This window comes from Tachyglossus aculeatus, chromosome X2 (genome assembly GCF_015852505.1).
Source record: "Tachyglossus aculeatus isolate mTacAcu1 chromosome X2, mTacAcu1.pri, whole genome shotgun sequence".
In the NCBI taxonomy this organism is placed as follows: Eukaryota; Metazoa; Chordata; class Mammalia; order Monotremata; family Tachyglossidae; genus Tachyglossus; species Tachyglossus aculeatus.
In genome coordinates this window covers 3,486,368-3,512,500 of record NC_052100.1, presented here as the reverse complement: position 1 = coordinate 3,512,500, position 26,133 = coordinate 3,486,368, and the positions used below count along the sequence as shown (strand labels likewise).

The window sequence follows — 26,133 nt, the reverse complement described above, 5'->3', positions numbered from 1 at the left end:
GGAAAAGGGCACGTGGGCGACGGACCTCAGAGATCAATCAATCGTATTTATTGAGCGCTTACTGTGTGCAGAGCACTGTACTAAGCGCTTGGGAAGTCCAAGCTGGCAACATATAGAGACGGTCCCTACCCAACAGTGAGCTCACAGTCTAGCCTGGAATGCCCTCCCTCTGCCCATCCGCCAAGCTAGCTCTCTTCCTCCCTTCAAGGCCCTACTGAGAGCTCACCTCCTCCAGGAGGCCTTCCCACACTGAGCCCCCTCCTCCCCCTCTCCATCCCCCCCGCCTTACCTCCTTCCCTTCCCCACAGCACCTGTATATATGTATATATGTTTGTACATATTTATTACTCTATTTATTTATTTTACTTGTACATATCTATTCTATTTATTTTATTTTGTTAGTATGTTTGGTTCTGTTCTCTCTGTCTCCCCCTTTTAGACTGTGAACCCACTGTTGGATCGGGACTGTCTCTCTATGTTGCCAACTTGGACTTCCCAAGCGCTTAGTCCAGTGCTCTGCACCCAGTAAGCGCTCAATCAATACGATTGATTGATTGATTGATGGAAGACCTCGGAGATGCGTCTGAAGGCCCGGCCCTCGGGTGGGTCTGGGGGTGGGCCGGGGTCCGCCAGTGCCCCCCAACCCTCCCCACCCCTGGGACCCCCTCACCTGGAAGGCGATGGCCCGGCAGGCATCGCAGCGCAGGTGTCCGGGCATGTGGCCTGAGTGGGTCTCCTCGTCGTCCAGCTCCGGCGACGTGGCCGACAGGGTGGGCGGCTCCTGGGGGTCCTCGCCTCCCCGGACCCCCCGCGTGCGGCCCCCCAAGATCAGGCAGAAAGCCAGGAGCCACAAGGCCAGTTGCCCCGGCTGGGATCCCATATTGCCCGTATGCCCACAGGCCCAGGTGGCTCTGGCCGGGAGAGGAAGCTGAACCCCGCCACCCCCTGATCCCCCACGTGACACCCTGCCAGGCCTCTACAGCAAGTTCCCGGTGGGCAGGGATGTTTGTACAGATTTATTACTCTACTTATTTATTGATTTTACTTATACCTATCTATTCTATTTATTTTCTTTTGTTAGTAAGTTTGGTTTTGTTCCCCGTCTCCCCCTTTTAGACTGTGAGCCCGCTGTTGGTTTTGTTCCCTGTCTCCCCCTGTGAGCCCACTGTTGGGTCAGGACCGTCTCTAGATGTTGCCAACTTGGACTTCCCGAGCGCTTAGTCCAGTGCTCAGCACCCAGTAAGCGCTCAATACATACGATTGATTGATTGATTGATTGACCACCTCTTGTTCCAAGCGCTCAATCCAGTACTCTGCGCAAGGTAACTTGCACATAGTAAGCGCCTAACAAATACCATCATTATTATTATTATAAGGTAAGTGCTCCGTAATTACTACCAGATTACCGATCGACTGGATCTGTCGTTGCCACGGCCCCCCAGCTCTTCTCATTCAATCAATCAATCAATCAATCAATCAATCAATCGTTATTTATTGAGCGCTTACTATGTGCAGAGCACTGGACTAAGCACTTGGGAAGTACAATCAATCAATCAATCATATTTATTGAGCGTTTACTGTGTGCGGAGCACTGGACTAAGCGCTTGGGAAGTCCAAGTTGGCAACATCTAGAGACGGTCCCGACCAAACAGTGGGCTCACAGTCGAGAAGGGGGAGACGGAGAACAAAACCAAACATATTAACAAAATAAAATAAATAGAATAGATATGTAAAAGTAAAATAAATAAATAAGTAAATAGAGTAATAAATATGTACAAACATCTATGTGGCCAACTTGGACTTCCCAAGCGCTTAATACAGTGCTCTGCACACAGTAAGCGCTCAATAAATACGATTGATTGATTGGAGCTGTGTGCAGGGCTGCCCTGGAAGGGAAGGTGCTGGAGAACCCTGGTCCTTAATAATAAGGACCTCCCTTGGCCTCCCTTCAACGCCCTACTGAGAGCTCACCTCCTCCGGGAGGCCTTCCCACACTCAACCCCTTCCTTCCTCTCCCCCTCCCCATCTTCTAGACTGTGAGCCCACTGCTGGGTAGGGACCGTCTCTATACGTTGCCAACTTGGACTTCCCAAGCGCTTAGTACAGTGCTCTGCACACAGTAGGCCCTCAATAAATACGATTGAATGAATGAATGAATAAATACTGTTACTGCTGCTGCTACTATTACTATGTTATTACTCTATTTTATTTGTACATATTTATTCTATTTATTTTATTTTGTTAATCTGGTTTTTTTTGTTTTCCGTCTCCCCCTTCTAGACTGTGAGCCCGCTGTTGGGTAGGGACCATCTCTAGATGTTGCCAACTTGGACTTCCCAAGCGCTTAGTCCAGTGCTCTGCACACAGTAAGCGCTCAATAAATACGATTGAATGAATGAATGCTGTTAATCAGTCAATCAATCAATCGTATTTATTGAGCGCTTACTGTGTGCAGAGCACTGTACTATGTGCTTGGGAAGTATAAGCTGGCAACATATAGAGACAGTCCCTACAACCGTGGGCTCACAGTCTAGAAGGGGGAGACAGAGAACAAAACCAAACAGATTAACAAAATAAAATAAATAGAATAGATATGTACAAGTAAAATAAATAGAGTAATAAATCTGTACAAACATATATACATATATACAGGTGCTGTGGGGAAGGGAAGGTGGTAAGATGCGGGGGATGGAGAGGGGGACGAGGGGGAGAGGAAGGAAGGGGCTCAGTCTGGGAAGGCCTCCTGGAGGAGGTGAGCTCCAGGAGGGCTGAGTAGGTGCGAATGAGGTTGTCGTTAATGTAACTTGGTGATAACAAGGGCCTTTTTCCCGGGGGTTGGGGGGGCGAGTCAGTCAGGAAGGGGGGTTGGGGGACACTATAAGGAAGGTCGCTTAAGTGGGGGTGGGGGGTGGAAGCCGGGGGCGTCTATGGCGTTGCCACGCGGTGTTACTGCTGCTGCTACTACTATTACTATGTTGTTACTCTATTTATTTATTTATTTTATTTGTACATATTTATTCTATTTATTTTATTCTGTTAATCTGTTTGGTTTTGTTGTCTGTCTCCCCCTTCCAGACTGGGAGCCCGCCGTTGGGTAGGGACCGTCTCTAGATGTTGCCAACTTGGACTTCCCAAGCGCTTAGTCCAGGCTCTGCACGCAGTAAGTGCTCAATAAATACGAATGAATGAATGAATAAATACTGTTACTGCTGCTGCTATTACTAGCTATGTTATTTTATTTGTACATATCTATTCTATTTATTTTATTTTGTTAATCTGTTTGGTTTTGTTCTCCGTCTCCTCCTTCCAGACTGTGAGCCCGCTGTTGGGTTGGGACCGTCTCTAGATGTTGCCAACTTGGACTTCCCAAGCGCTTAGTCCAGTGCTGCACACACAGTAAGCGCTCAGTAAATACGATTGAATGAATGAATGAATGACAGGGAACTGTATCCAATCTGATTAGTACAGTGCTTGGCACCTACTAAGCACTTACTAATAATAATTCATTCATTCAGTCGTATTTATTGAGCGCTGACTGTGTGCAGAGCACTGTACTAAGCGCTTGGGAAGTCCAAGTTGGCCACATATAGAGACGGTCCCTACCCAACATAGACGCTCATTGAGTGTGTGTGGAAGGAGAGAAGCAGCGTGGCTTAGTGGAAAGAGCCCGGGCTTCGGAGCCAGAAGTCGTGGGTTCAAATCCCCGCTCCGCCACTTGTCAGCTGTGTGACTTTGGGCAGGTCACCTAACTTCTCTGTGCCTCAGTTCCCTCATCTGGAAAATGGGGATGAAGACGGTGAGCCCCCCGTGGGCCAACCTGATCACCTTGTAACCTCCCCAGCGCTTAGAACGGTGCTCTGCACATAGTAAGTGCTTAATTAATGCCATCACCATCATCATCATCGAGAGAGGGGCTAGCCGTCGTGAAATGAGACCTCTGTGCCACTGTCACCGAAAGTATTTTTGCTTTTATTGTTCACAGCTCCCCCCGGGCCCCGCCAGATGCCCGGAGTTGCCATTTCGCTTTACACACGTGACACAGCAAAGATGGGGCCAAGGCCAGATCCTAAAACGGGGGCCAGGGCGAGGAAGTTTGGTTTTCTGGGGGGACCTGGATGGAAAAGAGGGAGGGGGCCAGTGTCCCGGAGAGGACTGACCGGGATAACCGCCCCTCCATCATCTCAGTGGCACACTCTAGGATGAGCGGGAAGGGCAGAGAGGCGGTAGCTACAGTGGCTGCCCTCACTGGGCAATTTCCCCATGGCGGCGGGGCCTCCTCCGATCCCCAGCCCCGTTGGGAGGGCCCGTCCTCCTCATCACCCCAAGAGTGAGGGTCTCTGGAGGGCTGGGGAGGGTCAGAACGGCCCGGTTTCCCTTGAGCGTTTAGCTCAGCCCCCCACCTCTATCCCCACTGTGCTAACCCCCTCCCCTCCATCACCCTTCAGCTCTGGGAAGGTCAACGGCCCCATCTTTGAAGTATGTGTACACCCCCCCACACACACTCCCATCCCAGATGGTATGTACATATTTATTACTCTATTTATTTTTTTATTTTACTTGTACATATCTATTCTATTTATTTTCTTTTGTTAGTATGTTTGGTTTTGTTCTCTGTCTCCCCCTTTTAGACTGTGAGCCCGCTGTTGGGTAGGGACTGTCTCTATGTGTTGCCAATTTGTACTTCCCAAGCGCTTAGTACAGTGCTGTGCACATAGTAAGCGCTCAATAAATACGATTGATTGATTGATTGATTGTTGGGTAGGGACTGTCTCTAGATGTTGCCAATTTGTACTTCCCAAGCGCTTAGTACGGTGCTCTGCACAGCGTGGCTCAGTGGAGAAGAGCCGGGGCTTTGGAGTCAGAGGTCATGGGTTCGAATCCCGGCTCCGCCACATGTCTGCTGTGTGACCTTGGGCAAGTCGCTTAACTTCTCTGAGCCTCAGTTACCTCATCTGTAAAATGGGGATTAAGACCGGGAGCCCCATGTCGGACAACTTGATCACCTTGTATCCACCCCCAGCGCTTAGAACAGTGCTCCGCACATAGTAAGCACTTAACAAATGCCATTATTATTATTATAGTAAGCGCTCAATAAATACGATTGATGATGATGATCCCAGCATCTCAGACTCCTCAAGGCCGGGAGGGGCTTCCCAAGGTCATGTCGTCAATTCCCCTGCCTCTTTACCGTGCCTTTACCTAACCCACCCACCCCCCAGCCGTCTTTCGGGGTGAGTTCCCTTCTCCCCCGCCCTCTGCCGAATCGCAACATCCACCCCCCTCCTACTGAGCAAGTTCATCCTCACAGCTAGCCGCAGTCCCTCCTACTGCAGCGGAAAGGCCCGCTGAGCCCGGGTCCCCAGCAGAGGCAAGATGAGGGCAGCAGGTACCCCGCTCTGTGGCAACTCTCAAGCGGCCGACGTGCTCTGCCACGTCCTGGGTAGTCCAGTAGTAGCCCGACACCCCACTAGTCCCCACCCCTCCCTCAGCCGCCCCCCCCCCGTGAGGTCAGCCCTGGCCGAGGGGACCCCCCAAGCCCCCCAAACCCCATTCCACCTTCCTGAGGGTCCCAGCCTCCCTTCCCCCAAGCCCCCCGTCCAGTAATCCACCACCCAGGGACCCCCCGGCCACTGGGGAAGGGGCCAGGCCTTCCTCCCACCCTGCGGCAGAGCCCCTCTCGGAGCATCTTTACGGGGCCAGCTCACCCCAGAGGATTCTGGGAGAATCCAGAAGTCACCCTTGGACTTCCCAAGCGCTTAGTACAGTGCTCTGCACGCAGTAAGCGCTCAATAAATACGATTGAATGAGCGAACGGATGAATCCTTCGGCATCCCTCACCCCCACGATCCTCCTGCACCGGAGAGAGAGTCGCCCCAAGGCCCGCCCTGGGCTCTAAGCTTGTTGTGGGCAGGGAACGTGTCTAACGACTCTGTTGTCAATCAATCAATCGTATTTAGTGAGCGCTTACTGTGTGCAGAGCACTGTACGAAGCGCTTGGGAAGTACAAGCTGGCAACATATAGAGACAGTCCCTACCCAACAGTGGGCTCACAGTCTTGTCCTCTCCCACGCGCTTAGTACAGTGCTGTGCACACGGTAAGAGCTCAGTGCCATTCATCAATCGTATTTATTGAGCGCTTACTATGTGCAGAGCACTGTACTAAGCGCTTAATCAATTACCATTGATTAATTGATCGGGTTCTGCCCTGCCCCCAACATGCCGGACATTTCCCTGTGGTCGCACGTAGCGTGCGCTCACGTGGGCAAACGCACGCGCCCGGGTGCACACACGGGTTCCTTTGGGAGCTTGGGCAGCGTCTCCATCTGTCCCCCTGCTCCCGGGAGGGGCAGGGGGGATGGCAGAGAGCTGCTGCTTCCAGGGCTGCCCGGCCAACTCGTCGCTGGTCAGCTCGCTGCCCGAGACTGCCCGGGGGTGGGCAATGGGGTTGGCCACACCGTGGCTACCACCTCGCCCCTCTTTCCGGCCCAGCCCGGGCGGGGAGGCCGGCCTCGTCTCCCAGCTCTGCGGCTGGAGAGTCGGCTGGCCCGCCCGCCTCCCCTCGGAGTCCCCAGCCCCAGATGGTGCCCATCTCCCTCCTGTCCCCACCGAGTCCTGGCCCCCTACCAGCTCCTGCTGTCCCTTCCCCGATCCCAGATCTGCAGGAGCAGCGGCGTCGCGGTTCTCCTGGAAATAATGATAATGATGATGATGGTATCTGTTGAGCGCTTACTAGAGGTCAAGCACCGTTCTAAGCGCTGGGCTCACAGTCTTCACCCCCATTTTACAGATGAGGGGACTGAAGCCCAGAGAAGTGACTTGCTCAGGGTCAGGCGGGTGGCGGGGCCGGGATTAGAATCCAGGTCCTCTTGATTCCCAGGCTTTGCTCCATCCACGAGGCCACGCGGCACGTGCTGCCTAGCCGGGATCTTCCCGGGGACGGCCGGACCGGACTCGAGGGGCGTGGGGAAGGGTCTCCCGGTGGGAGCCCGAGGGACCCTCAGGACGGGAGAGCTTCCTAGGTGGGGGGACTGGGGTGGGATGGGCTGTGGGCGACCCAGGGCCGGGTGAGGGGCGTTAAACCCTGAAGGGGGACCCCTTGTTGGCCAGGGTGGGAGTGAGGCCTCCGGGGGGGCTGGGGGCCGGGCTCCCCGTGGGCAGATAGTACAGGGCTTCCAGGCCCGGCAGGCCCCACGGCAGCTTGGCCGCCGGGACGGGGGGCGCGAACAGGTCGGTGGAGCGGGGCGGGAGGGTCCCGGGGGAAGGTGGCAAGGAGAGGGTTGGGCACTGAGCGTAGGGGACGCCGTAGAACGCGGGGCCCACGGCCAGGGGCGCGGGGTAGGCGGCGGCGGGCGGGTAGAGCCGGGCCCGGGGCGGGGAGGGCGGCGGCGGCGACGGCAGCAGCACCTCCAGGTACTGACCGCTCTCGGGGTCAAAGAGCAGCTTGACCCTCGGCTGCTGGGGCGACTCCACGTAGTAGTAGCGGCCGCTCTCGGGGTCCAGCAGCACCTTGCCGGGCGGAGTCGGCGGGAGGCCGAGGGGTCCCCGGGCCTGGCCGGGGAGGTCGCCGGGCCGGACCGGGGGCGGTGCCGAGGCAGCCCGGGGCCGGGGCGCCGCCGGACGGGCGGACTCCGGCGGGCCGCCCTCGGGTGGGCCCGAGGGGAGGGCCGGCTGGACGGCGGCCCGGGGCGGCGGGGGTCTCCGGGGAAGGGCCAGGTAGCTACGCTGCTCGGAGACGCGGGCCCGGGGCTGGCCTTCCGGGGGTCCCGGGCTGGGGGTCGCAGAGGGGCCCCTGGCCTCATTGGGGAAGGGCGTCGAGGCCTCCTGCTCAGCGACGGGCAGGTGCGAGGTGGAGGAGCCATCCTCCGGGGGACCCCAGCTCTCCTCCGGACTTCTGCCGGGGGGTCCCGGCTCCTCGGCGTGCCTAGCCCGCGGTGGGTCACCAGGCCGGGGGTCGCCGGGCCGGGCGGGCGGGAAGGCCCCAGGGAGGCGAATCTCGCTCCTGGCGTAGGGTTTGGCCGTGATGTTCTCCGCCTTCCTCCTGGGGGGGTCTCCGTCGCCGTAGACCTTAGGCGGCGGGCGGCCCGGGGAGCTCCCGTCTGGGCTGGAGGGCCCGGAGCTGCTCGAGTCCCCGGAGGGCGGCGGCCCGGGCCCGTCCCAGGGATGGGGCACGACGGGCAGGAAGTCTTTGACGAGGGTGGAGGTGAAGCGTGGCGGTGGCGGCGGGGGCCCGACCTCGGGCGGCGGGGCCTCGGGCTCCTCCCGGGGGGCCGCGGGGGGCGGTTGGAAGCTGAGGGCGTAGGTGTTCTTGAGCAGCTTCCGCACGTCGCGGGGCCGGGGCGGGGGTCCGAGCCGGGGGCCGTCGCCGGACTCCGGGGTCCCTCCGGGCTCCCATCGACGCGGCTCCGACGGGGCGCCCTTGGCCAGCAGGAAGACGCTGGAGCTGACGGGCCCGGGGGGCTCGGATCCGGGGGGGGGCCTGTCCCGGCGGATGGCCCGTTCCCGCAGGCCGGGCCACGGTTTGGGGGCCTTGCAGGCGTCGAGGCCTCGCGGCTGCTCGGGCTTGGCCGGGGCGGTCCCTCGCCGTCTCGGGTCCTCCTCGGGGGTCCCTCCCGGGGCGCAGGGGGGTCTCTCCCCCGCCGCCGGGGTCCGCTCGGCCTGCAGCCTCCGGGCCAGGGCCGTCTGCACCAGGCAGGAGGCGGCCTGCAGGCGACTCAGGGACTCGTCGAGGGAGCCGGTCCGCAGCAGCGGCCCGCGGCCCCCGGCCGGTCCCGGGGCGCGGGGCTTCGCCCGCAGCTCGATCTGCCGCTTGGGCACCGTCCGGGAGGGCGCCTCGTCCTCCAGTGCCACCTCCACGCACTCGAAGCGCGGCTCCAGCGAGGGCGCGGGCGGGGATTCCCGCAGATCCAGGTAGGCCGCACTCCGGCCCGGCCCTTCGTCGTCCCCGTCGTCGTCCCCGCTGCCCTCGGAGGGCGCGGGGGATGAGCCGGACGAGGTGAGGTCGGGGCCGGGGCTTTGCACGTCCAGGTAGCGGGCCGCCCGGCCGGCCGGAGGGCCGCCCAGGGGGCCCGGGCTGAAGATCACCTCCATCTCCCCCGACGGCAGCGTGCGGACTCGGGGCGGGCGAGGCCCGGGCCGAGGGCCGAAATCCGAGCCGGGCCGGCCTCGGTGGCTATTCTGGGCGCTGATGGACAGGCGAGGCTGCGTCTCCGGGACCGCCCCCCCGGGCCCCCGGTGTCCCCCGTGTCCAGTCGCCGCGCCGACGGCCGGACTCTGGGGACCCGGGCGCCGTGTGGTAGGAGCCGGAGGAGCCCGACGAGTCTTGGCGGGGAGTCGGGGGGACCCCTGAGGTTCGGTGGGGAGCGGCCAGCATGACCGGGCCGGAGTCGGACGCCGTCACGGCTCCTGCTCCTGCCACTCTGGCCCCCCGCCCGGGCCCTGCGTCCCACCCCCTCCTCCCCCCTGCAGCTGCTGCCACCCAATCCCCGGGGGCCAGAGATGCCACTCACCGACCCTTAAAGTGGCCACGACGAGGCCCAAGCCCCCCGCCGCCTCGCCCCCGACTCCGGGCTGGGGCAGGTGGAGAGGCCCCGGGGACCCCTTCTTCCTCGTCCTCCTGCAGCCCCCCACCACGAGGAGAAGGTGATGTGGAAGGACCACCCTGAAGTCCGGAGGAAATTCTCATCTCTAGCGGAGTTTAATCAATCAATCAATCAATCAGTTGCATTTATTGAGCACTTACTATGTGCAGAGCACTGTACGAAGCGCTTGGGAAGTACAAATTGGCAACACATAGAGACAGTCCCTACCCAGCAGTGGGCTCACAGGGCAGTGTGGCCCAGTGCAGAGCGCCGGGGCCTGGGTTCTAATCCCAGCTGGGCCACTTGTCTGCTGTGTGACCTTGGGCCTCAGTGCCTCAGCGACCTCATCTGTAAAAGCAGCGTGGCTTCTAGACTGTGAGCCCGCTGTTGGGTAGGGACCGTCTCTAGATGTTCCCAACTTGGACTTCCCGAGCGCTTAGTCCAGTGCTCTGCGCACAGTAAGCGCTCCAGAGATACGATTGAATGAATGGAAAGAGCACGGACTTTGGAGTCGGAGGTCATGGGTTCGAATGGTGGCTCTGCCACTTAGCTGGGTGACTTTGGGCAAGTCACTTCAATCAATCAATCAATCGATCATATTTATCGAGCGCTTACTATGTGCAGAGCACTGTACTAAGCACTTGGGAAGTACAAATTGGCAACATATAGAGACAGTCCCTACCCAACAGTGGGCTCACAGTCTAAAAGGGGGAGACAGAGAAAAAAAAAAACCAAACATACTAACAAGATAAAATAAATAGAATAGATATGTACAAGTAAAATAAATAAATAAATAGAGTAATAAATATGTACAAACATATATACATATATACAGGTGCTGTGGGGAAGGGAAGGAGGTAAGATCGGCGGGGGGGACTTCACTTCTCTGGGCCTCAGTTCCCTCATCTGGAAAATGGGGATGAAGACTGGGAGCCCGCCGTGGGACAACCTGATCACCTTGTATACTCCCAGTGCTTAGAACAGTGCCTTGCACATAGAAAGAGCTTAATAAAGGCCATTATTATTATTATTATTATTATTATTATTATTAAAAGGGGGATTAAGACTGGGAACCCTATGTGGGACAGGGGCTGTGTCCGATCCCCTTATCTTGTATCTCCCCCAGAGCTTAATAGAGCGCCTTAAATACCATAAAAAAGTGGGGGATCTGGGATGAGAACCCAGGTCTCCAGAGTCCCAGTTGTGGCTCCAGGCCCACCGCGTCGGGTGGTCCGGGAGAAGAAGGAACTTTGCCTGGAAACCCGCAGCCGATCGAGAAATGCCCAGCCCTAGCCCGGGATCTGTTGCCAACTTGTACCTCCCAAGCGCTTAGTCCGGTGCTCTGCACACAGTAAGCGCTCAATAAATAGGATTGAGTGAATGAATCTCCCGGGAGGGAGGGAGGGTGAGTCAGTGAGGGTCTGTATCGTAGTTCTTCTGGCTGGGGGGAGGGCCGAAAGCTGCCCCTTCGCCCCCGACCCAGCTATATGTGGAAAGTTCAAATTCCCAGGGCAGGGGCAGGGGCAGCGTTACCGGGGGAACCGGGTGTTTGCCCGGCTTGGGCACAAACAGCAGAGGGGTGGGCTGCCTGCCCAGCCTCCCGGCGGAGGGGAAACGGGATTATCCGCCGGTGGTGGCCGGTCAGGGCCGCTACTGAAGCCGGGCCCCGGGCCAGGCCCCAAAATAGCCATCCTGGCGTGAAATCCAACCCTGCCAGCTTCATCTCCCCTCCTCCCCATCCAACCCAGGGGATGGGGCAGGACTCACAGAGCAGCCCCCATGCATCTGGGAGCCCGGGGGGCACCAGGGGCAACCGATCACCGAGGCTTAGATTTTGGGGGCTGACCAAGGCCTCGGTGCCCACTGCGCCATCTGTACTCATCCAGGCCCGGGGAGAGAGCGGAGGAAACAGTTTCTGAACGTTCAGGGCTCTGCAGGCCAGACAGATGGGGACGGGCTTGGAAATTCAGATTGGTAGGAAGGAACTGGTAGGAAGCGTGCAAAATTCCAGCCCTAGGGCGAGAGGCACCCAGTGAGGTCGGGCGAGGGGGTGGCAGGTTCATGGAAACACTGGGTCTGCCCCCAGTGTGGGGTGAGTGCGGGGAATCCGTTCCCTCTAGGAAGCTGGGAACACCAGCCCGTCCTAACGGGCATTTCACCCGTCCATGGAAGGGTATCCATGCTGGGTTGCTGGGGGGGGATGAGGGGAGTTGGATGTCCATGCTGGGTCAGTGGGGGAGAGTCAGGGTTGGAGAGGGGTGAATTGGGGATGGAGAGGGCAGCGTCAGGGGTGTCGGATGGTCCACGCTGGGTCGCTGGGGAAGAGTCAGGGATGGAGAGGGGAGGTTTAGCAGCAGTCCATTCCTAACTATGAGGGTTGACGGCCAGAGGACAACCATAATTCCTCAAATTGTTTTGGAAACAGAGTCCTGAGCTGCCTGGGCCGGGAGGCTGCTGACCGAGGAGTGGCCGGGGGGCAGGGGACTTGTCGGAGGGAGAGGCAGAGCGTGACGCTGGCTTCCCATTTATTGCTTATTGTCCCTTTGACCCCGTGCCCGCCTTCTTCTTCTTCTTCTTCTTCTCCAAAGCCTGCGTGATGTACCGCTCCTGCTGCTTCTGGATCCGGAGGTCGGACACCTGGGTCCTGCGAGAAGGGAGGACACGAGGATGGGGGGAAGAGTCCTCAGTTTCCCCGAAGCACCAGCCCTGCACCCCCGCCACTCACCTGAAGCTGTGTTTCTGCTGGGTGATGATCCGATGCAGTTCCTTGATTTCATTTTCTCTGACGTGCAGGATGCCTTCTTGCTTATGGATGCGGGACTCTATCTCTGGGGGACGGAGGGAGGGTGAGACCCCGGGGGACGGGACAGAGAGGGGGCCCTGCGGCCCCCCTCCCCACCCAGCTACCCACCAGTACACTTGGTGAGAAGCTTGTCCTTTTGGGAGGATTCCTTCAGCACTTTGCTCTGCACCCCGGAAAGGCTGAAACAGAGAGGGGGTTGTCGGGGTGGGAGAGGGGCTGACGGTCCGAAGGACTCGGCCCTTCCCAGCTCATCAATCAATCAATCAATCGTATTTATTGAGCGCTTACTGCGTGCAGAGCACTGGACTAAGCGCTTGGGAAGTACAAGTTGGCAACATATAGAGACAGTCCCTACCCAACAGTCTAAAAGCCTCATCCACGGCCTTCCCAGACTGAGCCCCTTCCTTCCTCTCCCCCTCGTCCCCCCCTCCATCCCCCCCATCTTACCTCCTTCCCTTCCCCACAGCACCTGTATATATGTATATATGTTTGTACATATTTTTTACTCTATTTATTTATTTATTTTATTTGTACATATCTATTCTATTTAACTTTGTTAGTATGTTTGGTTTTGTTCTCTGTCTCCCCCTTTTAGACTGTGAGCCCACTGTTGGGTAGGGACTGTCTCTATATGTTGCCAATTTGGACTTCCCAAGCGCTTAGTACAGTGCTCTGCACATAGTAAGCGCTCAATAAATACGATTGATGATGATCCATAGCGTCTGTTGAGTACTTACCGCGTGCAGAGCGCTTCAACCAGAATCAAAACCCGGGAAGAAGCTCGTGGGCAGGGAATGTGTCCGCTTATTGTTACAGAGAACCGGGAGTCAGAAGGTCATGGGTTCGGATCCCAACTCTGAAACTTGTCTGCTGTGTGACCCTGGGCAAGTCACTTTTTACTTCTCTAGGCCTCAGTTCCCTCATCTGGAAAATGGGGATCGAGACTGTGTGCCCCACAGGGGACAGGGACTGTGTCCACCTCCATTTGCCTGTAGCCACCCCAGCGCTTAGTACAGTGCCTGTCAATAATAATAATAATAATGATGATGATGGCATTTATTAAGCGCTTACTACATGCAAAGCACTGTTCTAAGCGCTGGGGAGGTTACAAGGTGATCAGGTTGTCCTACGGGAGGCTCACAGTCTTAGTGTTGCCAACTTGTACTTCCCAAGTGCTTAGTACAGTGCTCTGAACACTGTAAGCGCTCAATAAATACGATTGATTGATTGATTGATTAATCCCCATTTTCCAGATGAGGTAACTGAGGCCCAGAGAAGTGAAGCGACTTGCCCCAAGTCACACAGCTGACAATTGGCGGAGCCGGGATTTGAACCCATGACCTCAGACTCCAAAGCCCGGGCTCTTTCCACTGAGCCACACTACTTCTCAATGACGATGGCATTTGTTAAGCACTTACTATGTGCAAAGCACTGTTGTAAGCGCTGAGGAGGATACAAGGTGATTAAGTTGTCCCACGTGGGGCTCACAGTCTTGATCCCCATTTTACAGATGAGGGAACTGAGGCACAGAGAAGGGAAGCGACTGGCCCCAAGTCACACAGCTGACAAGTGGCGGGGCTGGGATTTGAACCCATGACCTCTGACTCCCAACCCCGGGCTCTTTCCACTGAGCCGCGCTGCTTCTCATGTAGTAAGCGCTTCGCAAATACCGTCATTTATTTATTATACTGTACTCTCCCAAGCGCTTAGTGCAGTGCTCTGCATACGGTAAGCACTCAGTAAATACGACCGAATGAAGGAACAAACGAATACCGCATCTGCCAACTTGTACTTCCCAAGTGCTTAGTACAGTGCTCTGCACACAGTGAGCGCTCAATCAATATGATTGATTGAGAGCTCACCTCCTCCAGGAGGCCTTCCCAGACTGAGCCCCTTCCTTCCTCTCCCCCTCGTCCCCCTCTCCATCCCCCCATCTTACCTCCTTCCCTTCCCCACAGCACCTGTATATATGTATATATGGTTGTACAGATTTATTACTCTATTTATTTATTTATTTGTTTATTTTACTTGTACATTTCTATCCTATTTATTTTATTTTGCTGGTATGTTTGGTTCTGTTCTCTGTCTCCCCCTTTTAGACTGTGAGCCCACTGTTGGGTAGGGACCGTCTCTATGTGTTGCCAATTTGGACTTCCCAAGCGCTTAGTACAGTACTCTGCACATAGTAAGCGCTCAATAAATACGATTGATTGATTGATCGATTGATCTGCGGCTTCCCAATCCCGTGTCACGGGTTTCCCACGGACACCCGGGAAAAAAGAGGTTCCCACCTGGGGAAAACTGGGCTGGGAGCCAGTAGCCCCAGGTTCTAGTCCTGGCTCTGCTACTGGCCTGCTGGGTGACCTCGGGCAAATCACTTACCCTCTCTGGGCCTCAATTCCCTCCTCTGTAAGGGTGGGAAAGAAGCGGGATGGAGACGGGACCCTCCGGCGGGCTTACGCTTTCTCGAAGGCCTCCTTCTCCCGCTCCAGCTGCCGAGCCAGGACCTCCACTTCTCCCAGGGCGAACTGCAGCTTCTCCGACTCCTTGGCCAGCCGGCTCTTGGTCTTGGCGTGCTCCGCCTTTTCGGCCTGGATTGAACCCATCGACCGATCGGTGAGTTTCTGGAGTCTTTTATCATCATCATCGATCGTATTTATTGAGCGCTTACTATGTGCAGAGCACTGGACTAAGTGCTTGGGAAGTCCAAATTGGCAACATATAGAGACAGTCCCGACCCAACAGTGGGCTCACAGTCTAAAAGGGGGAGACAGAGAACAAAACCGAACATACTAACAAAATAAAATAAATAGAATAGATATGTACAAGTAAAATAAATAGAGTACTAAATATGTACAAACATATATACAGGTGCTGTGGGGAAGGGAAGGAGGTAAGATGGTAGACTGTGAGCCCACTGTTGGGTAGGGACCGTCTCTATAGGTTGCCAACTTGTACTTCCCAAGCGCTTAGTCCAGTGCTCTGCACACAGTAAGCGCTCAATAAATACGATTGATTGATTGATTGATTGAGACGGGATGAGTCAGGGGTGTTGGATGGCCGGGCTGGGTCACTGGGGGAGTCAGGGATGGAGAGGGGAGAGTCAGGGGCTTTGGATGGGCTGCACTGGATCACTGGGGGAATGTAAACTCATTGTGGGCAGGGAATGTGTCTGTTATACTTCTACATTGTACTCTCCCGAGGGATTAGTACAGTGCTCTGCACACAGTAAGTGCTCAATAAATCTGACTGATGGATTGATTACGCTTGGTCACTGGAGTAGAGTCAGGGGTCCGTACTGGGTCATGGCGGGGGGAGTCAGAGGTGCTGGATGGTTTGCATTGGATCACTGGGGGAGAATCGGGGATGGAGAGGGGAGAGTCAGGGGTGTGGGAATGGTCCACGCTGGGTCACTGGGGAGAGTCAGGGATGGAGACGGGAGAGTTGGGGGGGTGGGAATGGTCCACGCTGGGTCACTGGGGAGTCAGGGATGGAGGCGGGAGAGTCGAGGGTGTGGGAATGGTCCACGCTGGGTCACTGGGGAGAGTCAGGGATGGAGATGGGAGAGTCGGGGGTGTGGGAATGGTCCACGCTGGGTCACTGGGGAGAGTCAGGGATGGAGACGGGAGAGTCAGGGGTGTTGGATGGCCGGGCTGGGTCACTGGGGAGAGTCAGGGGTGTTGGATGGCCGGGCTGGGTCACTGGGGGAGTCAGGGATGGAGACGGGAGAGTCAGGGGTGTTGGATGGCCGGGCTGGGTCACTGGGGGAGAGTCAGGGATGGAGAGGGGAGAGTCAGGGGCTTTGGATGGGCTGCACTGGATCACTGGGGGAATGTAAACTCATTGTGGGCAGGGAATGTGTCTGTTATACTTCTACATTGTACTCTCCCGAGGGATTAGTACAGTGCTCTGCACCACACAGTAAGTGCTCAATAAATCTGACTGATGGATTGATTACGCTTGGTCACTGGAGTAGAGTCAGGGGTCCGCGCTGGGTCATGGCGGGGGGTAGTCAGAGGTGCTGGATGGTTTGCATTGGATCACTGGGGGAGAATCAGGGATGGAGAGGGGAGAGTCAGGGGTGTGGGATGATCCATGCTGGGTCACTGAGGAGAGTCAGGAGGGTTGCTGATGGACAATCTTGAGGGTCTTTCCCCAGGGAGGCGGCCCCCCGGGCCACTCGCTGTATGGACGCTGTCCCCACGAGGAGGGCTCGTTACCTCCAACTTCTTCACCACGGTGTCGTAATCGTCCTTGCTCACGGTTTTCACCTCCTGAATGGCCATCTGCAACAAGGCCATACGGTTAGGAGGGTGGGAAGGGCATCAAGGGCTGCATGCATTCATTTATTTATTCGTTCTAATTCGGGCCCGCTATGAGGCACAGGGGAAGTCACTTCACTTCTCTGGGCCTCAGTTCCCTCACCTGTAAAATGGGGACTAAGGCTGTGAGCCCCATGTGGGACGTAGACTACGTCCAGCCTGATTAGCTGGTAGGGTTAGTGCTTAGTACGGTGCTTGGCACATAGTAAGTGCTGAATGAATACCATAATAAAAATTAATTAATACATGAATGAATACCACAATACCATTTAGACTGTGAGCCCACTGTTGGGTAGGGACTGTCTCTATATGTTGCCAATTTGTACTTCCCAAGTGCTTAGTACAGTGCTCTGCACATAGTAAGCGCTCAATAAATACGATTGATGATGATAATAATAATTACAATAATATTGTATTAATATATCATTATTATATTCGTGTATTATTATTATTATTGTTCTCTGGACCTCAGTTCCCTCATCTGTAAAATGGGGATTAAGGCTGTGAACCCCATCTGGGACACAGATTATGTCCAGCCTGATTAGCTTGTAGGTACCCCAGTGCTTAGTACAGTGCTTGGCAAATAGTAAGTGCTGAACAAATACCATAATAATAATTACAATAATATTGTATTCCTATATTAATATAATGTCATTATTATATTCGTGTAATATTATTATTATCGTTCTCTGGAGAGCTTGTAGGTACCCCAGTGCTTAGTAGTGCTTGGCAAATAGTAAGTGCTGAACAAATACCACAATAATTACAGTAATATTGTATTACTATATTAATATAATGTCATTATTATATTCGTGTGATATTATTATTATTATTATTATCTGGACCTCAGTTCCCTCATCTGTAAAATGGGGATTAAGGCTGTGAACCCCATGTGGGACACAGATTATGTCCAGCTTGATTAGCTTGTAGGTACCCCAGTGCTTAGTACAGTGCTTGGCAAATAGTAAGTGCTGAATAAATACTGTAATAATAACTACAATAATATTGTATTACTATATTAATATAATGTCATCATTATATTCGTGTAATATTATTATTATTATTATTCTCTGGAGAGCTTGTAGGTACCCCGGTGCTTAGTAGTGCTTGGCAAATAGTAAGTGCTGAACAAATACTGTAATAATAGTTACAATAATATTGTATTACTATATTAATATAATGTCATTATTATATTCGTGTAATATTATTATTATTATTATCTGGACCTCAGTTCCCTCATCTGTAAAATGGGGATTAAGGCTGTGAACCCCATGTGGGACACAGACTATGTCCAGCTTGATTAGCTTGTAGGTACCCCAGTGCTTAGTACAGTGCTTGGCAAATGGTAAGTGCTGAATAAATACCGTAATAATAATTACAATAATATTGTATTACTATATTAATATAATGTCATTATTATATTCGTGTAATATTATTCTCTGGATAGCTTGTAGGTACCCTAGTGCTTAGTACAGTGCTTGGCAAATAGTAAATGCTGAACAAAGACCATAATAATAATTACAATAATATTGTATTACTATATTAATATAATATCATTATTATATTTGTGTAATATTATTATTATTCTCTGTACCTCAGTTCCCTCATCTGTAAAATGGGGATTAAGGCTGTGAGCCCTATGTGGGACACAGACTATGTCCAGCCTGATTAGCTTATAGGTACCCCAGTGCTTAGTACAGTGCTTGGCAAATAGTGCTGAACAAATACCGTAATAATAATTACAATAATATTGTATTACTATATTAATATAATGCCATTATTATATTCGTGTAATATTATTAATATTATTCTCTGGATAGCTTGTAGGTACCCTAGTGCTTAGTACAGTGCTTGGCAAATAGTAAGTGCTGAGTAAATACCATAATAATAATTACAATAATATTGTATTACTATATTAATATAATATCATTATTATATTTGTGTAATGTTATTATTATTATTCTCTGGACCTCAGTTCCCTCATCTGTAAAATGGGGATTTAGGCTGTGAACCCCATGTGGGACACAGACTATGTCCAGCTTGATTAGCTTGTAGGTACCCCAGTGCTTAGTACAGTGCTTGGCAAATAGAAAGTGCTGAACAAATACCGTAATAATAATTACAATAATATTGTATTACTATATTAATATAATGTCATTATTATATTCGTGTAATGTTATTATTATTATTCTCTGGACCTCAGTTCCTTCATCTGTGAAATGGGGGTTAAGGCTGTGAGCTCCATGTGGGACACAATAATAATTCTGCTATTTGTTACATGCTTACTTTGCGCCAGGCACTGTACTAAGCGCTGGGGTGGATCCAAGAGAATCGGGTTGGCCACAGTCCTTGTGCCACGTGGGGCTCACAGCCTTAATCCCCATTTTACAGATGAGGGAACTGAGGCACAGAGAAGTGAAGTGACCTGCCCAGGGTCACACAGCAGACAAGTGGCAGAGGTGGGATGGCCTGCGTCCAAACCATCTTGTATCTACCCCAGTGCTTAGTACAGTGTCTGGCACATAGTACAGTCTAACAAATAGCCAGTAGAAATGATAGAGAAGCAGTGTGGCTTAATGGAAAGAGCCCGGGCTTGGGAGTCAGAGGTCGTGGGTTCTAATCCCACCTCCGCCACTTGTCAGCTGTGTGACTTTGGGCAACTCACTTAACTTCTCTGGGCCTCAGTTCCCTCATCTGTAAAATGGGGATGAAGACTGTGAGCCCCCCGTGGTACAACCTGATCACCTTGTAACCTCCCCAGCGCTTAGAATAGTGCTTTGCACATAGTAAGCGCTTAACAAATACCATTATTATTATTAAATACCATTATTAATTATTATCAGCGCTTAGAACAGTGCTTTGCACATAGCAAGCGCTTAATACCATTATTATTAAATACCATTATTATTATCAGCGCTTAGAACAGTGCTTTGCACATAGTAAGTGCTTAACAAATACCATTATTATTATTAAATACCATTACTCATTATTGTCAGCGCTTAGAACAGTGCTTTGCACATAGTAAGCGCTTAACAAATACCATTATTATTTATCAGCGCTTAGAACAGTGCTTTGCACATAGTAAGCGCTTAATAAACACCATCATTATTATTGTTAGAGAAGCAGCGTGGCTCAGTGGAAGGAGTCTGGGCTTGGGAGTCCCAGGTCATGGGTTCAAATCCCGACTCCGCCATCTGTCAGCTGTGTGACTTTGGGCAAGTCACTTCACTTCTCTGGGCCTCAGTTCCCTCACCTGGAAAATGGGGATGAAGACTGTGAGCCCCCCTGTGGGACCACCTGATCACCTTGAATCTTCCCCAGCACTTAGAATGGTGCTTGGCACATAGTAAGCGCTTAATAAATGCCACCATTGTTATTATTACTTCACTTCTCCGGGCCTCAGTTCCCTCATCTGGAAAATGGGAATGTTATTCCTCATCTGTATAACAGGGACTCATTGCTTGTGAGAAAGGCAGTGTGTCTGACCTGATTAACGTGTATCTACCCTAGTGCTTAGAGCAGTGCTCAGCACATATAAAATGCTTAAAAAATACAATAATAATAATAATTATGGCGGTGATGCTCTTGGTGTAAGTGCTCAATACATATGATTGAACGAAGGGATGGTGATGAAGGAATGATCACCTTGTATCATCATCATCATCAATCATCAATTAAGAGTAGCAGCGTGGCTCAGTTGAGAGAGCCCGGGCTCTGGAGTCAGTGGTCGTGGGTTCAAATCCCGGCTCCGCCAACTGCCAGCTGTGGGACCTTGGGAAAGTCACTTAACTTCTCTGGGCCTCAGTTACCTCATCTGTAAAATGGGGTTTGACTGTGAGCCCCCCGTGGGACAACCTGATCACCTTGTATCCCCCCAGCGCTTAGAACAGTGCTTTGCACATAGTAAGTGCTTAATAAATGCCATCATTATTTATTTATTTATATTTATTATCAATCGTATTTATTGAGCGCTTACTATGTGCAGAGCACTGTACTAAGCGCTTGGGAAGTACAAGTTGGCAACATATAGAGACAGTCCCTACCCAACAGTGGGCTCACAGTATAATTTCCCCAGTGCTTAGAACAGTGCTTTGCACATAGAATATATTATTATATATATACTATACTGTATTATATTATATAATACTATAGTATATATTATTATATATATACTATACTGTATTATATTACATAATACTATAGCATATATTATTATATATACTATACTGTATTATATTATATAATACTATAGTATATATTATTATATATATACTATACTGTATTATATTATATAATACTATAGTATATATTATATATACTATACTGTATTATATTATATACTATAGTATATATTATTATATATATACTATACTGTATTATATTATATAATACTATAGTATATATTATATATACTATACTGTATTATATTATATACTATAGTATATATTATTATATATATACTATACTGTATTATATTATATAATACTATAGTATATATTATATATACTATACTGTATTATATTATATACTATAGTATATATTATTATATATATATACTATACTGTATTATATTATATAATACTATAGTATATATTATATATACTATACTGTATTATATTATATACTATAGTATATATTATTATATATATGCTATACTGTATTATATTATATAATACTATAGTATATATTATATATACTATACTGTATTATATTATATACTATAGTATATATTATTATATATATACTATACTGTATTATATTATATAATACTATAGTATATATTATATATACTATACTGTATTATATTATATAATACTATAGTATATATTATTATATATATACTATACTGTATTATATAATACTATATATTCTTATTATTACTACTAATGACTGAAACTCCATTTTAAAGAAGGCCTCAGGCCCCGCCTCCCTTGATGCCTGCCTCACATGGAGGGCCCGCCCCCACTTCCGGTGGCCCACCCTGAGGCCCTGCCCTTCACTTCCGGTGTCCCGCCCCTCACTTCCGGTGTCCCGCCCCTCACTTCCGGCGCCCCTCCCGCCCTCACCGCGACCCTCTGCCGCTCGATGACCCGCTCCTGCGCGGCTATCACATCTCGCAGCTGGTCGAAGACCAGGGCCCCTGTCGGCCGCGTCCCCTCCGGCCGCCCCGCGGCCTCCATCTTCCTCCCCTCAGGCCTCCCCGCGGCCTCCATCTTCCTCCCCTCGTGGCCGGCCCCACCAGCCAATCAGAGGGCGGCTCGGCGGGTCTCCCTAGCAACCGGGGGCGGGGCGCGAGGGCGCGCGCTCCAGGGCGCATGCGCAGAAAGGGGCCTAGCTTCACCTCAGTCGATAAAGGCAGGGCGGAAGAGGGCAATGAGGGGAGGCCCATCTATTACAGTTTCACTGAGGGATGATAATAATAATAATAATAATAATAATAATAATAATAGTATTTGTTAAGCGCTTACTATGTGCAAAGCACTGGTCTAATTGCTGGAATAATAATAGGTTTTGCTGTGTGGCCTTGGGCAAGTCACTTCTATTTTTTTACTCTATTTAATTTATTTCTACATATCTATTCTATTTTATTTTGTTAGTATGTTTGGTTTTGTTCTCTGTCTCCCCCTTTTAGACTGTGAGCCCACTGTTGGGTAGGGGCTGTCTGTATATGTTGCCAATTTGGACTTCCCAAGCGCTTAGTACAGTGCTCTGCACATAGTAAGCGCTCAATAAATACAATTGATGATGATTATTACTATGTGCAAAGCACTGGTCTAATTGCTGGAATAATAATGGGGCCTGCTGTGTGGCCTTGGGCAAGTCACTTCGCTGAGCCTCAGTTCCCTCATCTGCAAAATGGGGATAAAGCCTGTGAGCCCCACGTAGGGCAACTTGATCACCTTGTATCCCCCCCAGCGCTTAGAACAGTGCTTTGCACATAGTAAGCGCTTAATAAATGCCATTATTATTATTATTATTATTATTAATCCCCATTTTACAGATGAGGTAACTGAGGCCCAGAGAAGTTAAGTGACTAGCCCAAAGTCACACAGCGGGCAGATCCAGTCACTGGGCCAAATGGTGCTCACAGTTAAGGGTGGGGAGGGGTGACAGCACTCTACTCCCCATTACCGTTGAGGAAACTGAGGCACAGAGGTGAGTGCCCCCCCCCCCCCCGCCGTCCCTAAATGCCTAGTTAATGTGTCTTAATTCCTGGGTTGACTTAACCTGTGTGAATTACCAGAACAAGGTGCTAATAATAATGACAGTTGTTAAAGGCTTAATAAATGTTAAATAACATTAATAAATGTTAAATAGTAATGTTAGATAATAAATGTTAAATAAGCGTTAAGTGCTTAATAAATGCTATCATTATTATTAAGTGCTTACTATGTGCCAAGCAGTGTTCTAAGCGCAGGGGAAGATCCAAGGTTATCAGGTTGTCCTAGGGGAAGCAGCGTGGCTCAGTGGAAAGAGCCCGGGCTTTGGAGTCAGAGGTCACGGGTTCAAATCCCGGCTCCGCCACTTGTCGGCTGTGCGACTTTGGGCAAGTCGCTTCACTTCTCTGGGCCTCAGTTCCCTCGTCTGTAAAATGGGGGTGAAGACTGTGAGCCCCCCGTGGGACACCCTGATCACCTTGTAACCTCCCCAGCGCTTAGAACGGCGCTTTGCACATAGCAAGCGCTTAATAAATGCCATCATTATTATTATTATTCTGACCCCCCAGGCCCCTGTTCTTGCCAGCAAACCTTCAATCACTCCCTTCTGTCACCCTCCCGCTTGGATTTGCAACCTTTCGTCACCCCACAGTACTTGTGTAGGTATCCATATTTTATTTATATCAATGTTCGTCTCCCCTTTTAGATTATCATCATCATCAATCGTATTTATTGAGCGCTTACTATGTGCAGAGCGCTGTACTAAGCGCTTGGGAAGGTCAAATTGGCAACATATAGAGACAGTCCCTACCCAACAGTGGGCTCACAGTCTAAAAGGGGGAGACAGAGAACAAAACCAAACATACTAACAAAATAAAATAAATAGAATAGATATGTACCAGTAAAATAAATAGAGTAATAAATATGTACAAATATATATATTTGTTGCGGGCAGGGAATGTGTCTACCAACTCTGCTATAATGTACTCTCCCGCGCGCTTAATAGAGTGTTCTGCATCTAGAAGATGCTCAATATATATATGATTGATTGACTTACCTGTGCTAAAGCAGGCGGAGCCTGGACTCTGATGGATTGTGTACTCACGGGCATGAACCACAACAAAATGGGAAGAAACGTGTTCCCTGCCTCCTGGGATTGTGTGACTGTCACTAGAGGAGTGTCATCTATTGCCAAGTTGCTTTGTGGCATCAGAACACATGATCCTCCCATGCCAACCACAGCACCGAGTGGCCTGATGTCACAAAGAACCGCACTCTAGGGTGGGACTCGGCGATCGTGCCAGGCTTTTTGGGTTTTTGGGGGGCTTGCTTTCAGTGGCAGAAAGATGGACTACTACCTGAAGCAAAAAAGAGCTTTCCTCCATTATCTGTGGATGTGTATGTATTTTTTACTCTATTTTATTTGTACGTATCCATCCTATTTATTTTATTTTGTTGGTATGTTTGGTTTTGTTCTCTGTCTCCCTCTTGTAGACTGTGAGCCCACTGTTGGGTAGGGGCTGTCTCTATGTGTTGCCAATTTGTACTTCCCAAGCGCTTAGTACAGTGCTCTGCACACAGTAAGCGCTCAATAAATACGATTGATGATGATGATGATGATGATGTCCGGCCTGCTGGCCGAACCACCGGGCCTAATAACCGGAGGGGTGGGCGGCTGAGAGACGTAGGCGTGATACTCCCCCTTTTAGACTGTGAGCCCACTGCTGGGTAGGGACTGTCTCTAGATGTTACCAACTTGTACTTCCCAAGCGCTTAGTACAGTGCTCTGCACGCAGTAAGCGCTCAATAAATACGATTGATGATGATGATGATACTGGAGAATGAAATTGAGCCCCAGAAGGAACGTGGCCCAGTGGAAAGAGTGCGGTGTCGGGAAATCTGCCTCTGCCGTTAATAATAATAATTATTCTGGTACTTGTTAAGCGCTTACTATGTATCAGTTTGTATGGATTTATTACTCTATTTTACTTGTACATATTTATTCTATTTATTTTATTTTGTTAATATGTTTTATCTTGTTGTTTGTCTCCCCCTTCTAGACTGTGAGCCCGCTGTTGGGTAGGGACCGTCTCCAGATGTTGCCAACTTGGACTTCCCAAGCCCTTAGTCCAGTGCTCTGCACACAGTAAGCGATCAATAAATATGATTGAATGAATGAATGAATGAATATATGTTTGTACGTATTTATTACTCTATTTGTACATATTTATTCTATTTATTTTATTTTGTTAATATGTTTTGTCTTGTTGTCTGTCTCCCCCTTCTAGACTGTGAGCCTGCTGTTGGGTAGGGACCGTCTCTAGATGTTGCCAACTTGGACTTCCCAAGCGCTTAGTACAGTGCTCTGCACACAGTAAGCGCTCAATAAATACGATTGAATGAATGAATGAATGTATATGTTTATATGTATTTATTACTCTATTTTATTTGTACATATTTATTCTATTTATTTTATTTTGTTAATATGTTTTGTCTTGTCTGTCTCCCCCTTCTAGATTGTGAGCCCACTGTTGGGTAGGGTCCGTCTCTATATGCTGCTAACTTGTATTTCCCAAGCGCTTAGTACAGTGCTCTGCACACAGTAATCAATCAATCGTATTTATTGAGCGCTTACTGTGTGCAGAGCACTGTACTAAGCGCTTGGGAAGTAAGCGCTCAATAAATACGGCTCTCAATAAATACGATTGATGATGATGATGATGATTGAATGAATGAATGAATCAGACAAGCAAATTGGGTTGGTCACAGTCCCTGTCCCGCATAATCATCCCCATTTTCCAGATGAGGTAACTGAGGCACAGAGAAGTGACACGCCCAAGGCCACACCACACTCGCCTGCTCAGTGGCCATAGGCATTGAGCTCGGACACAGTCCCTGTCCCATGAGGGGCTCCTAGTCTAAAGGGAAGAAGGTGAATTGAACCCCCATTTTATAGATGGAAAAGTTAGGTGACTTGCCCAAGGTCATGCTGCGGACAAGTGGCGGAGCTGGGATTAGAACCCACGTCTCCTGACTCCCGGGGTCTTTCTACTAGTCCGTGGCGCTTCCATCCCATTCGGAGTCCTTTACTACAACGCCCGCCCCGAGAAGCTGCACTTTCTGCCCTTCTGCTGGGTTCTCCCCCTTTTAGACTGTGAGCCCACTGTTGGGTAGGGACCGTCTCTATATGTACTTCCCAAGCGCTTAGTACAGTGCTGTGCACACAGTAAGCGCTCAATAAATACGGCTGATTGATTCTGCGTGCCGCCGGC

At 50.8% G+C, this 26,133-nt stretch overlaps 3 protein-coding genes across 4 annotated transcripts in view; all 3 read right to left on the bottom strand.

Annotated features, from left to right (window-relative positions):
• The window catches only part of MZB1 (marginal zone B and B1 cell specific protein), an 8,726-nt gene extending 7,846 nt beyond the window's left edge, over positions 1-880 (bottom strand). The window contains exon 1 of the mRNA XM_038771436.1: positions 671-880. Within this exon, the coding sequence (XP_038627364.1) occupies positions 671-880 (210 nt within the window). The remainder of the gene's footprint in view (positions 1-670) is intronic.
• A 5,953-nt stretch (positions 881-6,833) lies between these two features.
• Positions 6,834-9,370, bottom strand: PROB1 (proline rich basic protein 1). The gene is given in 2 exon segments (XM_038771484.1): positions 6,834-9,210; positions 9,212-9,370. Coding segments are annotated over 2 exon segments (2,295 nt in total). The 3' UTR covers positions 6,834-7,074.
• Positions 9,371-12,088: 2,718 nt separating this feature from the next.
• On the bottom strand, positions 12,089-24,065 carry SPATA24 (spermatogenesis associated 24). Of its 2 annotated transcripts, none has more exons than XM_038771350.1 (6): positions 23,919-24,065; positions 16,602-16,667; positions 14,842-14,972; positions 12,490-12,560; positions 12,304-12,406; positions 12,089-12,222 (listed from the first exon to the last, which is right to left on the bottom strand). In XM_038771350.1, the coding sequence occupies exons 1-6, from the start codon at positions 23,970-23,972 to the stop codon at positions 12,111-12,113; spliced, it is 537 nt and encodes a 178-aa protein (XP_038627278.1). In that variant the 5' UTR covers positions 23,973-24,065; the 3' UTR covers positions 12,089-12,110. The 2 variants fall into 2 exon arrangements, with proteins under 2 accessions (XP_038627278.1, XP_038627279.1); XM_038771351.1 differs by lacking the exon at positions 23,919-24,065 and adding an exon at positions 21,770-21,929.
• Between the last annotated feature and the right edge of the window lie 2,068 nt (positions 24,066-26,133).

Excerpts from the sequence above, each read along its gene's own strand:
- SPATA24 (XM_038771351.1), bottom strand. The coding sequence starts at position 21,916 with ATGGAGGCCGCGGGGAGGCCTGAGGGGAGGAAGATGGAGGCCGCGGGG. Across the intron at positions 14,973-16,601 it reads CCGTGGTGAAGAAGTTGGAG|GCCGAAAAGGCGGAGCACGC; the intron begins GTAACGAGCCCT and ends GGTTCAATCCAG. Across the intron at positions 12,561-14,841 it reads AAGGAGGCCTTCGAGAAAGC|CCTTTCCGGGGTGCAGAGCA; the intron begins GTAAGCCCGCCG and ends TCTCTGTTTCAG.